Genomic DNA, 13,734 nt, shown 5'->3' with positions numbered 1-13,734 from the left:
AACTGTTGACTTCTGCTCTACGTTAGCAAGCACATGATCTGGCAGTCAAGCTACAGAAATGGAACGACTGAAGTAAGACAATCCTGATGTGATTTTTGCCTCTGAATGTTCAACAATAATATGGAAGAAAACAAAGCAGATTTTCCCTGCACAGACAGATATGTTCTATTTGAAGACAAAAGAGACACCGGTATCCTATTAATATCTCTAACAAAAAAATGTGTTCCATCATCTATGATAAACCATGTTTCTAGATGCATATTCTAATAATTCACTGGTTGAGTGCAGGTCTTTATTACATCTTTCACCAAACTTCCAGTTACTTCTAAAATCTAAAAATCTTCATTTTCATTTTAACTCCCTACTGCCACACTCAGCCTGTAACTGATAGAAGTTACTGCTGGTTTCATTTGAACCCCCTACTGGGTGACAGCCCTTGGTGAACCTGAGCTTGCAGTGCGGCCATCTGAGGCCCCCGAGCAACACCCCACTGGATGTGTCAGCCAGCTGTTGCCTGAATAAGTACCATGGACAGCAGTCAGACAAACAATGGATCCCAGATGTGTTTTCAAAGACCACATGTGCTCTCAGAAATGCTTACCCATCAGAATGGAAGAGGATTTCGATGTGGACAGACACAATGTGTTTAGACCTTCTGCAGATTCCTGAGAGTTAGCCGATGCATGTATGTCTGCTGCTTTTCATTCAGCAGTCTTATGTTTTCCAACGTGATCCGGGGTTACGTTCTGTACAGTAGAGGTTGGTCTTTTGTGATAGACCTATGAAGGGTGTCTGTGTCATATCCAGAAGCCGAAGAATCTGTAAGGTTGACACCAGTGCGTCCTTCACCTCCATCCCGGAAGAATACTTCTTGTGTTTTGCCATTCAAATGGGGAAACCTTGGTTGTCAAAACTTAGTCCAAAAAATCTCTCAGACTTTTAAGTGTCTGTGGTCAGCTTTTCTGTGTTGAGTTTCAGAGGAATAGGGAATACTTGATAGTATCACTGTTTTTAAATACTATATACATCAGTCAAACTGACTTACTGTGTTTTTACAAATCCCTCCTCCTTTTATGAAGTGAAAACTAATTTTCTGTAATTTTAGGTTATTTTTTTATGTAATTAAGATTCTGAAGCTTTTTCCTGTTAGTTTCATTAGCTGTTACACTGAAGTTGCCCATTTCAAAAGTGAGGTGACCTTAATGAAAGAACTGGTTGAGAAGATAATATATTACATCTCTCTACGTTGTCAGATTTTTGCTTTGCTTCTGCCAAGGGCATATCATACACAGCATTCAGATAACTATTGCTGATGGTTTGAGTTGGCAAAATGGGAAGATAAATATTTCTGGTAAGACTATCTTAGGTTTTATGCATCAGAGATGAAGTTAAAAAAGCATAGGATTAATAATTCAATACCTGCAGCTATCATAATTTTGAGGGAGAGTAAAAATCTTAAATAAAAATATTCCCTTTAACAAGAATGCTTGCATATTAGTTCTTAACTATGTTTTGTTTCTGTTTCGAAGCCTTTTTGAGATTCCTTCCAAGTTAATGGGAGGTTTTTTTCTGTTTTGAAAATATTTCATCATTGCTGCTACTGAGCTTTGCTCTCTGTGTCTGTATAATCTTACTGATGTCCAAACATACGTGTCTGCAGACCAAGAAAGACTTCGAAGTGTATGAATATAGTTTTGTGCATCTTCTGCCAAATTTTGTGCTGCCTTTCAGTCTCTGTATTTCCACTAGAATCACTGAACTGGAAGCTACATTCACCACAAGTTTCTCTGTATACCTGTGTTACCCCTCCTTCAGGTCATCAACCTATCTTTGTGCTGCATTGCTCTGTTCCATGTTTCTATATGCTCACATCTTCCCTTCTACCCTTTCTCTACTGAGCATACAGTGCCTCTTCGTCTTCCTGCTTTCTTGATTTCTGTTTTACCTGCAATTCAGCAAAAATCAGAACATACAGATAACCTGTCTTTTTACACATCAGCTACTAAACATTTGCCAAGTAATCATGGGCTGACCTTTTTTTTTTTTAATTCCAGCATAAAAACTTGTTATTTTAGATTAACCTACTTTTGAAAGTGCATATTTCAATGTAATTTAAATAGTGCTGCTGTTCTCTGGGATCAGTTCCCAAATATAGTTACTTGTGAACAACTTTTTCTTCAAATTCACAATCTTTCTAAATCCACAGTAAATTTGAAATCTGTTCACTTTGGGATTGACATAAGTTTTAGTATCTCATACTTCTTTATTTTCTCTTTTGTGATTATTCTAAGTTGTTGCTTCAAGTTTTCTTTCTGTATTTTCTTTTTGATCATCCTATTGGATTTTTTCCTTTCCTTTTTACTGGAATGGGATTTTTTTTTTCTTGTCCATATTTGGGAGGCACATGAATTAGATTACTTCAGGTCTTTGTAGAAAACAGTCTGTAGAGGTTTGTTCTTTCTTTGACCTTACGAATATAGAGAACACATTTTAATGCCTTCTCTGTTAGAAAACAGAAAACTGGATAGGTCTTCTCTTTCTTTTAAAGTCCCCTGGACGGTGATCTCAGGTGGACTGTATCAATATTGGTTTTGGTAATTGTACTAGGGTACCAACCACATAGGACCTTGATTACTACATAGAGCAAACAGGTTTTTCAGTTGCCTAACCAGCGTGCTCACAACAAAACATTTTACTGCTGTTAGCTCATTGTGATATATTTTCTGTACATGCACGAGTATAACTATAGTAACATTAATGTAATTCTAGAATTATATATTAACCATACTATAATTATATATGTTAACCATTTTTATTCTATGCTAGTTTCTGAGTTTAATTGAAGAGAGAGTACTTGATCTGGTTCCCTGCAACGGGAGGACATAAACTTATATATCCAATACTGTCTTTCATACCTCTTCATTTAATATGTAAGGTATTCCTTGACTCCAGTTCCACAAAGTGTGTTCCCACAGTAGATATATTTCAAAGTGATTGAAATCCTTATAACATTAATGTATGTGTTAAATATTGTGTATGCATATATTGATACAAATGTGGGGTTTTTTTATACAGGGGGTGTCCCACTTTGGTGCAAGCACTACCAGGTCCTAGTACACAAGTTACTGCTGGGAGCAACCATACTGCAATTCTCTTAATGGATGGCCAAGTTTTCACATTTGGAAGTTTCTCAGTAAGGAAATAATAATATTTGCTTACAGGAATAAGCTAATAGTTAATGTGTTGTTCAGAGACCTTTCCAAACTGCTTATACTTGCTCTTACAGAACTAATTACTTACGGCTTCCGCATGTCTTTTGTGTCAGTTTAAAAATGTGGCCTCTAATATCATTATGATTAGAAAAGCATGATGCCAGGAGTTCCTAGTGGTTTTTATATTTTAATGAGGGTGGTGATTTAAAACTGATTTATTTTATAAGGTGCATCAGTTTTCTCAAATCTTACTGTTACAACCTCAGTTGCAAATAACTATCTATTGCATGTTCTATTACTTGTCTGCATGTATTAGAAAAGCTAAGTGTCTTTTTCTCTTTCAAAGAAATGGCAATGAGTTACAGAAGTTATGCTTAGGTTTGTGGAGAGATTATTACTCAGCATAACTCTGGTACTATTCTTTCATATTTGTGTGGCTTATGTTTTCCTGTGTCCATGTGGAATCCTCAGTGAGCACTTCAACATTGTTTAGTTCCCCTGTTCCCCTTCATCCTCACTTTAGGGTCTTTGCAAATACCTCCTTCACTGCAATCTCTCCAGAGTAATCTGTTGTTCATGCTTCCTCACTAATGTCTGTTCAGCAAAAGCTAGACTATAGATATTGAGCTTTAAAAACTATGTACTGCCAAACACAAGAGAGAAGAAATTGCACCAGTTGAAATCTTTTTTCAAATAAAAAAAGAAGATCAAGACTGTAGTTGTAGAAATGGAAAATCATGTTTTGAATTTAAAATGTGCCACAAGGTGATTTTGTTGTTTTCAGACTTTAAGTAGAGCTTTGATGTGCACGTTTTTGTCAAAAATTACTTAGACACATAAAAGTTTAAGCTCTGTTGACTTACAACAAAGTCTTAGCCCCTAAAAAAACCAAATTGACTCTAAGAAATAGGATTTAAAAGCCTATCTGTTGGCTGAGATTTTTGTCTTTTTCTAGAAGAAAAGAAAAATTACCCCATGTTTCCTGTGTGTCTAGTTATAATATTGTAGTGCTTGAAATTTTGTTGAAAGCTTCATAAAGTCAAGGCAAGCTCAGAAGCAAGAAATTTACTTACAGTGTTATATAGAAAGAGAAATTAATAACATGCTGCTCAGAGAGATTTACTGTACATGCATACTTTTTCTCCCATACCATTTTAAATAAAAAGTTACTTTGACTTAATTAGCATGCAATGATTTTACTTTGAATTTACATTTAGAATGGAAATGATATAGACAAGAGCCTGAACAGGTTTATTGCAGCAGTTCTTCCTACATACTTAGTATGTAGTAAGTGTAAGGTACAGTATAAGAACTGTTGGTCCATCTCTCAGTATCTAGTTGTACATAGGAGATCAGACTGCGGATCGCCAGGTCAGGATGTTTGTGAATGAATGCAGAGGTGCTTGCTTAGACACTTTATGCTCTTCTTAGCTGAAGCTTAATGTGCGAACTAGTATCCGGGTACTTTTAAGAGGGATTTGCTCTGTAAGAATTACAGTCCATGTAAGTTCAGAATTCAGTGGAATTCTAACTATATGAATCTGAATTTATTTTGCCTATGAATTCATTCTTTGTTTAGCACTGAAGTTATTCAGATATTGAGTGCTGAAGGAGAACAATGCTTTTGTGTTTGACTATGAAGATGGAAAGGAGGGTTATTTGTCATGGAGAGTTTAGGTTGCATTAACAAAAGAGTTCACTCAGAAATCTAAGCGAATAGGGAGGAGGATATCAGTAACATGTTCCTTGTATTTAAATGTATAATGCTTCTCTTAGAGTAGTCATTGCTTATGGAAGGTAGTTATGTGGTAAGCCATTTCTTCTAGATTACTAATTTTGTATGTTGAAACTATTGAAGTAACTGATTCATCTTTTGACACTTTTTATTACGATTACTAATTCTTACATTCTCTCTATAGAAAGGTCAGCTCGGTAGACCAATTCTGGATATGCCCTATTGGAATGCAAAACCAGCAGCTATGCCTAATATAGGCTCTAAATATGGACGGAAAGCAACATGGATTGGAGCGAGTGGAGACCAGACCTTTCTCCGGATCGATGAAGCACTCATTAATTCTCATGTGCTTGCTACATCAGAGATATTTGCAAGCAGGCATATAATAGGCAAGAACTTTTCTGTAATGTTTTAAATGCTCATAGAATTATTAGGAAAAAAAATAGCTTTGAGTCACCATTAGAAGATGAACAAGTCAAAAATATGAATTGAAGGAATATTTTGGCTTTCTAGTTACACTGCACATGATGATCACAGAGTCACAGAATGGTAGGGATTGGAAGGGACCTTTAGAGATCTAGTCCAACCCCCCTGCAGAAGCAGGTTCACCTAGATCAGGTTGCATAGGAACATGTCCAGGCAGGTCTTGAAGACCTCCAAGGAAGGAGACTCCACAACCCCTCTGGGCAGCCTGTGCCACTGCTCCCTCACCCTCACAGTGAGGAGGTTTACATTTCATGTGTTTCTTATGATCTTGCCTCATTTAGAAATTAATTTTGTTAAAAATACGAATGTAAAAGTCTGAACTTCTCTTGCACTTATGCACTTAAAATTTACTATGGTTTATCTTTTGGCATGGCAATATTTTTGCTCTTTCCTATTACATTAATGCTTCACGCACAGAAAATGGCACATAATTACTGGAGTCTTCATGTTTTTCTGCTTCTTTTGTTCCCTCATCTAGGTTTGGTACCAGCTTCAATATCAGAACCTCCTCCTTTTAAATGTCTTCTGATAAACAAAGTAGATGGCAGTTGCAAAACATTCAATGATTCTGAGCAGGAAGACCTTCAAGGTTCTGGTGTGTGTCTGGATCCTGTCTATGATGTTATTTGGAGGCAAGTGTGGATTATAGCTATTAAAGTTATAGCATGGAAATCGTTTTTAAAGTATTTTGGGAGGCTAGAGATTTCTTTTTTATATCATTCTTGTGTCAATCTCATTATTGTTTGGGGGACTTCAGTCTCACTTAATCACTCTCGTTTTTTCTTCCTTTACTTTCCTCCATTTACTTAACACTTCACTGAATGATTCTCTTGCCATACCCAGCTTCCACAACCTTGGATCTTAAATCTTCATCCTTCTCTCAGACATCACATATTAAAACTTGAATAGGAGTGAAGTAATGGTATTCTTTTCAGTTCAGATATTTTGGGAGACTGGAATAAAGATACTTAATTGTATGACATAGACATGCAAATTACAGTTGTATTTATTTCAGTCTTTGGGATGATTGCTTTTAGTGGAGTCTTTGAGTAGGCATAAATCATAAACCCCTGTTCCAAAACAGAATCATACAATTTTCTATAATGATTTTAAAAGCTGTTAGCCAGGATTTGGGAGAAAAATTTTAACTGCGGTTCAAGGGTTCAAGTGCAAGTGACAAATTATATTTAAGCTGTTTGAAGACTTAGGCAAAGCGAGAATGATCACTTACAGTTAGAATAAAGCAGGGAACCAGCTAGTCTGCATTCATCTGGAAAATATAGTATCATGTAGAATAATATCTTAAAAGACCATTGTGCCCATAGGCTCCTTCGGTTCTATTTGAATGTCTTCATGCAAAATTGAGATTCAGGAACTCAGTAGCCACTTAACATTGAAGCATACGTATTTGCTAGGCATGTGGTGTTTTATTTCTTTGGATGGCAGTAGTTCTACATTATGAACCTCTCCAGGACTGAATCATTAGCTAGGTACCAGTTCTTACTTAAATTATGCTGAGATTTGAATAAGAAATAGTAGTACCCACATCCCTTAAATCTCTCATCCATAGTATTATCAGAATGCTTAAACACAGAGAGATGTAATTTATGAAAAAATGTAGTTATTGATGGCATTGAAAGCAACAAGTTTCAAGGGAGAAAAGACAGTGATACTCAACCTGATGTAGCACACAAAAATGGTTATTCAGCTTGACTAAGTTCAAAGTCCCATATTAGATACTGTTATTGGCAAACATGGGTTGAGGTGCTTTATTATATTGCAAAATATCGGGAACTGTAGAACTTAAGTATTGAGCTGAAGAATGGATTCTTGGAGTCTGCAGACTTAGTTCTATGTTATATCCCTTTCTTGTTTAACATAAAATGTTAGTCTAAAGTAGAGACATGTTCAAGCGTTTGCCTATTAGTAATGAAATGCTTGGCATATTAATGACTATTCCTGGCCATTTTTATTCAGCCTAAATGAAGGGGGCCTTTTCTCTGTAGAGAGACATGACATTCTTGATTACATAGATTTTAAAGATTTTCTTCAAAGTTCTGAGATTTTAATTTTTTGGTGGTAGTGGAGTTTAAGAGGTTAAATAATTTCCTCTGTATGTGTATAAAATTGCACATTGCTGTCTCACTGAAATCTGAATACATATGGTATCCTGTAACAATTTTAGTTAAAGCTGTTTCTTTCTCCATTACTTCACGCATTTTAGCCCCATTTGGATTTTTAGAAGAGTGTAGCAAGTAAGAATGACTTTTGTCCTTTTTCAGAACACTCCCGTAGGCCTGTGTCTTCTTTTTCTTTCTTTTACATAGTGATATCAAAGACTTCATTTTTTTCATTTTCTTCTTCTCCTTGTTAATCTATAGTATAGAAAGTCTTTGTATTCGCTTGTTTATCCTGCCCTTTTCTGTAATCCCTTAAAAACTCAAAAGGTGATGTTATCCATTTTAAAAAGCCCAAACAAAATATGTTGGATTTCTCAAGATCTTTTACTCTTATTTGAAGGTGAGTAACCCTTTTATTTTCACTGGCATCATAATAATTTTTGAGCACATCTGCCATTATACTTAGTATTTTACTTCATGGTTTTTAATGGATGATACTTTTTAATATTTATTAGCTTGGAAAAGTGTCTAACATTTTCTAAAATTTGTGATATAACTGTTTGACTTGGAGTACTGCAAGAATGTTTTTGTCTTGCCATTTCCTAGTGTATTGAGATAGTAAAGGTTATGTGTATTGGGCACAATGATGTTTAATTTTAAACGTTTGTACTAGCAGATGTACATTTTACGTTAAATAGCTTATAAAATTTAATTACAGGTTACATTCTTTCTGGGTTTTTTTTTGTTTTAGTAGGTGAAAGGTTTGGTTTTTTCCCCTCTGTTTTGTCTCACTCTAGGTTTCGACCAAGTGCTAGGGAACTGTGGAGTTACAATGCGGTAGTTGCTGATTCCAGACTTCCCTCAGCTCCAGATATGCAATCCCGGTGTAGCATTTTGAGTCCAGAACTTGCTCTACCAACAGGTTCCAAAGCTCTGACCACCAGATCTCATGCAGCTTTGCACATTCTAGGTATACATTTATACTTGATCAGTCAGGAGCTTAGAGGAAATTGAGAATCATTACTTAATGCATAAACAAGTTGGAATTAACAGCTTTTTTACCTTTTTGAGTTGAAATTTTACCTTATCTTTCACCATTGCTCTTAACACTTACAACCTGGCTGATTAACAATAATCAAAATAGTTACCTTCTGCTATCTTAATGATGATAGAGGATTTTAGAGCTCTGATAGAACCTGCCACTGGAGGTCGGCGTAATGAAGTAAGAGGCCTTCCCAGATCTTTTTGGACAGTCTGAAGAAAAAAGTCATTATTGTTATTTAAGCTGGAGTCTGCAAAAGATAGGGGGAAAAGTGCACTTAATTAAGGTATTAAAAAATAAATACAATATCTAAAATTAGAACTTATTCTTTGCAGTTTTGTATAATGGGGCACTAAGAGTAATACAGTTTCCTTTTGTAGTCTAAAAAAAAAGAGTCCCACTGTGTTCATGTATGAACTGGCCATATGCATTATGCTCAATGCTTGAAAGCACAGCTTTTGAAGTTACTTTAGCTTATTTGTTCACTGTGGTGAGCGTTAAGGTTCTTGTCCCACTCCCTTCATTTTGTGTTAGATAAATTTTAATTTGATCAGTACTTTTTTGTGTTAGAGTAACATCTGTTAGATACCCATGTATGTGAAACAAAATGCCTTTTATGGAAGCTTTCAAATGAGAGCGTAGTTCAGTTACTACTTCAGCTCTTGGTAATGTGGTAAATGTAAAAAAAGAAAGAAGCACAAAAAATGAAGATGTTACTGGCAATTTATTTACCATTGGAAAAGTTGCAAAGTAGATTTAATCACGTTTCTTGGTTATTCTGGAAAATCAATGCATTAAATCAAATTTTGGTAGCATGTACATGTAAGGACAGAACAGTTACGTTGCTTTGAACTTTTTAACTAGCATTCATTTCCATTTCACTGTAAGAAATGTTGAGTTCTTTTTGGTTTTCTTTCTTTTAGGTTGTCTTGATACTTTGGCTGCTATGCAGGACTTAAAAATGGGTGTAGCCAATACGGAGGAAGAGACTCAAGCCGTAATGAAAGTCTATTCGAAAGAAGACTATAGTGTTGTTAACAGATTTGAAAGTATGTATATGGAAAAACAATACAGGATAAGCAGATCAGGCTTGTGGAATAAAAGTGTAAGATAGATTAACCGTGTTTTTGTGGGTTTTTTTTCTGCAGGTCATGGAGGAGGCTGGGGTTATTCAGCCCACTCAGTAGAAGCTATCCGTTTCTGTGCCGATACAGATATTTTGTTAGGGGGTCTTGGTCTTTTTGGAGGTAGGGGTGAATACACTGCTAAAATAAAGGTAAGCTTTTTAGTTTGTTTTAAATAATGCTGTGTCTCAAAATCAGAACTTGATAAATACTAATGAAAACCATGACTGATTTTTATCTCTTGACAAATGAGTGGTTTTAAAAACATTGGTAATAGAGCTAGAAGGCTTCTCAGTGAGTAGTAATGAACCATATGTAGATGAGTGGAGATCTGAGAATCAATAAATTGTCAAAAATTGTCCCGTTCTTACCTTTATTTTACTTACCTTCACTAAATGTTATGCCACCTTACAGTGAATGGCTTATGCTGAGCATTGAATCTAAACTAAGTGGTTGTACTACTTATTTGGACTAGGCTGGACTAGAGGATCTCTAGAGGTCCCTTCCAACCGCTGCCATTCTGTGATTTTACTTTATTCAAGTTTTACATAATGACTGAGAATTGCACATGATTAAGGAAAGTCAAGAAATGTAAAAGCATGACTAGTGTTTAAATACTAAAGGTAGTACCCTTAGGAAAGTATTGTACTATTATCGTTTCTGGTTGTCGAAGACTAGCATAGTCAAGCCTAATATTTGCCAATTCTACTGCAGGTAATCTGGGTATTAAATAGATGTTTACAAGTGAAGTCACAAATGTATATTGTGATCCTTTTTCAAACTCATCAAACTACAGAAATTATTTTTTTACTAAGAAACTCAAATTCTTTTGAAAAACATATCTTCTTGTCTTAGTCAGTGACTGTTTATGACACTGTTGACTAGCTCTGTTAAACAGTCAAGCTGTCTCTTTTTAGAGAAGTTGAATATATTTCAATCTATGAGTGTATTTCAATCTATGACAGGAATTTTGCACCTTCTGCCCAACTTTGCCTTTTTTAGATGCTCTGCATTTGACTTGCCTGCAAGATTTAGTCAGTTTCTCTATTTAAGAATTTATCTGAGCATAAGGCTGGAAGGTCAGTGCCAACTGCTATTTTTAATAGTTAATGATATTACAAAATCTTAACTTCCAGATGGGAATTCAGCCGTTAGTGATGGGAACTAGCAATTACTTTTAGAAAGGAAAGTAATAGTAATAGACAGTTTCCAGAATGCCAGAAAGGAAAAAGTGATGTTACAAGATTTCTGACACCTAACAGTTTTACCTTTTTTCTCATTCCACCAGTTGTTTGAATTGGGTCCAGATGGGGGAGACCATGAGACTGATGGAGACCTTCTCGCTGAAACAGATGTCTTAGCATATGATTGTGCTGCGAGGTAAGATGTTTTCATTGCCTGCTTCTACTTCTTGATCTTTATTTTTGCATTCTTCGTACACATTTTAAAATAATTTTAAATATCAACAGAGATGATCTACATCATTATAAATGAGTAGCAAGTATGTAAGATGTAAAAATTCCCCAGCACACTTTGTTTGAATGTGAAGTAGTAAAAAATGCAATACCTTACCAAGCAAATTATGGTACTAAATTAAAATATGGAAAAATCATCTCACTCTTGCTCTATAAATCAAAGTCAAATCCCATATTTCTGTGATGAGAAGATAAGACAAAATATTTCAGCAGCTCTTTTGAATACTTGCATCAAAAGGATGCTGCAAGCACAAATGGATATTTTCATTAAGCAACTCGTCATTAAACTTACTGCAATCATAACCAAAAGGGAACTTATTGTGCTTTAAGCTCATTAGAATACAAACTTGAAAGATTTTGTACATATGGATGGGTTTAGCTTTGTTCTGGCTGCTTTTTCATTCCCTGTTATGAAATAATTTAGCATTCAAATCATCCAGGACTAATTATTTTAGGTTTAATTCTTATGTGTCAGTACCCCTACATATATGCAATTACTGTCTCAAATATTCATGTGTAATTCCTAATAGTTTATATGTAGTTTCTTGTCATTTACAACAACTTTCAGAAATTGAATTAAAATAATTACTTGCATTACTTGCATTGTTATGTATTAAATGCAATTGAGTTAATTTAACTTAATCTCTACTTTATTCGGTGTTTGGTATCCAATCATTTCAAAATGCCTTAGTGCACTGTGGTCTTGCATTTGTTGGTCTTTCTGATTCTTTTTAGATTACTACAGTATTTTTCCACTAAATATTTGTGGATTTTGAATATAAACAGACACCCGAGACTAAAAACTTAATTCCATTACCTTTCATTTTTACCATATAAGGCAGGGTGGAATTTGTTAAAGATTAATATAAAAACTGTTTGACACATATCTTTTCCAAAATTTACATCTCCTAGAGAGAAGTATGCAATGATGTTTGATGAACCAGTACTCCTACAAGCTGGCTGGTGGTATGTAGCCTGGGCAAGAGTGTCAGGACCAAGCAGTGATTGTGGATCTCATGGACAGGCCTCTATTACTACAGATGATGGGTATATTTTTTTCTGTATTTTCAGTGTAAAAGCAGACATCTAATACTACTTGAATAATAATTTGGATCATTTCTCTTTCAGTGTTGTATTTCAGTTTAAAAGTTCCAAGAAATCAAATAATGGAACAGATGTTAATGCAGGGCAGATCCCACAGTTACTATACAGGTAATATCTTGACCTCTATTTAGAACTATTTATTGACATGGTTTTTAAAAAGAAGCCCTGTTAAAGCTGTCTTTAAATAAACTATTACTGCGTCAAGCTGGGGAAATCAGTATTTGAAAAAATTAGGGAAAACTTGGCACCTTTGAGAAAAGCAATAAATCCATTATACCAACATCTCTTTATTTGTAACTTTTCTTGCAGTCATTCTTCATGTATTATGTCCTCAGACTTTAATTTAGTTCAGCTGAGCCTCATGATTTCATCTAACATGTTTTTGCTAGTTGGGAAGTATTCTATTTAGTAGACCTCAGTTTAGGAGCAGAATACTAGAAAACTGGTGATATTAATGAAAATGACAAAACAACAAACTGTTCTTCACAATAAGTTGCCATAAATTTAACTTTTAAAACTTTTGTTTTAAAAAACCACAAATTCATTCATGGTATCACTAGCAGATTTTTTAGATGGCCTCAGATGTATACAAGACCGAATTTTTATATTTTATGTACCTATATATATTCCCCATGTGTCCAAACCGATTCTGAAACTTGGAGTTTTTTCATACCAGTTCTCTTGCTATGTCTCTTCTAAGTATGACCTTGTTAAGGTTCTTTATCAGAACAAGTTGGTTTTGCAGATAAGTTTTGTGTCCATAAACACCTATGACTCCAGAGGAAAGTTTAATTTTGATTGATGCATATAAAGTACAGTCATAACCTATAATTGTTGGAATGATTTCTATGAAGAGATAGTTGTAGCCAAAGACAAACAAGCCTTGAGGGTCTCTCAAGGAAGGACATCACCAAAAAGCCATGAGTTGCACAAAAGGGAAGATGTTGTTTGTGCTTTTTACCTCCACATATATTTTATCTCCATGAAACTAGTGTTCTTTAAGGAATGACATTTTTAGTCTTTAACATGTCATCTGAAGAAAGACAGTGAACACTTGTAATAATTTCATATATAATTAAATGCTGAGTTTATCACTTGTCACAATTCTGACAGTTGAACAGAATTGAAGGTATTTGAGTACTGGTCTAGAAGATATGCTGAAACTGAACAATTTTTGAGTACTCACCACAACCTTTTCTTCCATCTTTGTTCCACTTGAACAATACAAACAGTGAAAACTGATAAAAGTAAAAAATGTAGATTTCAAGTCAGTTTTTAAATTGTTCTTCCAGACTGCCAACAAGCGATGGCAGTGCCTCCAAAGGAAAACAGCAGACCAGTGAACCTGTACATATTTTAAAGAGATCTTTTGCCAGAACTGTCTCAGTGGTGAGTATTGTCAAGAATCTTCTTTGTTTCCTTCATTCATACTTGGA

At 35.0% G+C, this 13,734-nt stretch overlaps 1 protein-coding gene across 17 annotated transcripts in view; it reads left to right on the top strand.

Annotated features, from left to right (window-relative positions):
* The window catches only part of MYCBP2 (MYC binding protein 2), a 186,516-nt gene that overhangs the window by 77,083 nt on the left and 95,699 nt on the right, over positions 1-13,734 (top strand). For all 17 annotated transcript variants that reach the window (XM_061995807.1, XM_061995793.1, XM_061995769.1 and 14 more), the window contains 10 exons: positions 3,076-3,193; positions 5,132-5,336; positions 5,912-6,065; positions 8,351-8,523; positions 9,519-9,644; positions 9,744-9,871; positions 11,008-11,099; positions 12,107-12,241; positions 12,323-12,406; positions 13,591-13,687. In XM_061995807.1, coding sequence (XP_061851791.1) covers positions 3,076-3,193; positions 5,132-5,336; positions 5,912-6,065; positions 8,351-8,523; positions 9,519-9,644; positions 9,744-9,871; positions 11,008-11,099; positions 12,107-12,241; positions 12,323-12,406; positions 13,591-13,687 — 1,312 coding nt within the window. The remainder of the gene's footprint in view (positions 1-3,075; positions 3,194-5,131; positions 5,337-5,911; positions 6,066-8,350; positions 8,524-9,518; positions 9,645-9,743; positions 9,872-11,007; positions 11,100-12,106; positions 12,242-12,322; positions 12,407-13,590; positions 13,688-13,734) is intronic.

This window comes from Colius striatus, chromosome 1 (genome assembly GCF_028858725.1).
Source record: "Colius striatus isolate bColStr4 chromosome 1, bColStr4.1.hap1, whole genome shotgun sequence".
NCBI classification, from domain to species: Eukaryota; Metazoa; Chordata; class Aves; order Coliiformes; family Coliidae; genus Colius; species Colius striatus.
Note: the sequence above shows the minus strand (reverse complement) of the source record. Positions and strands in the feature narration are given on the sequence as shown.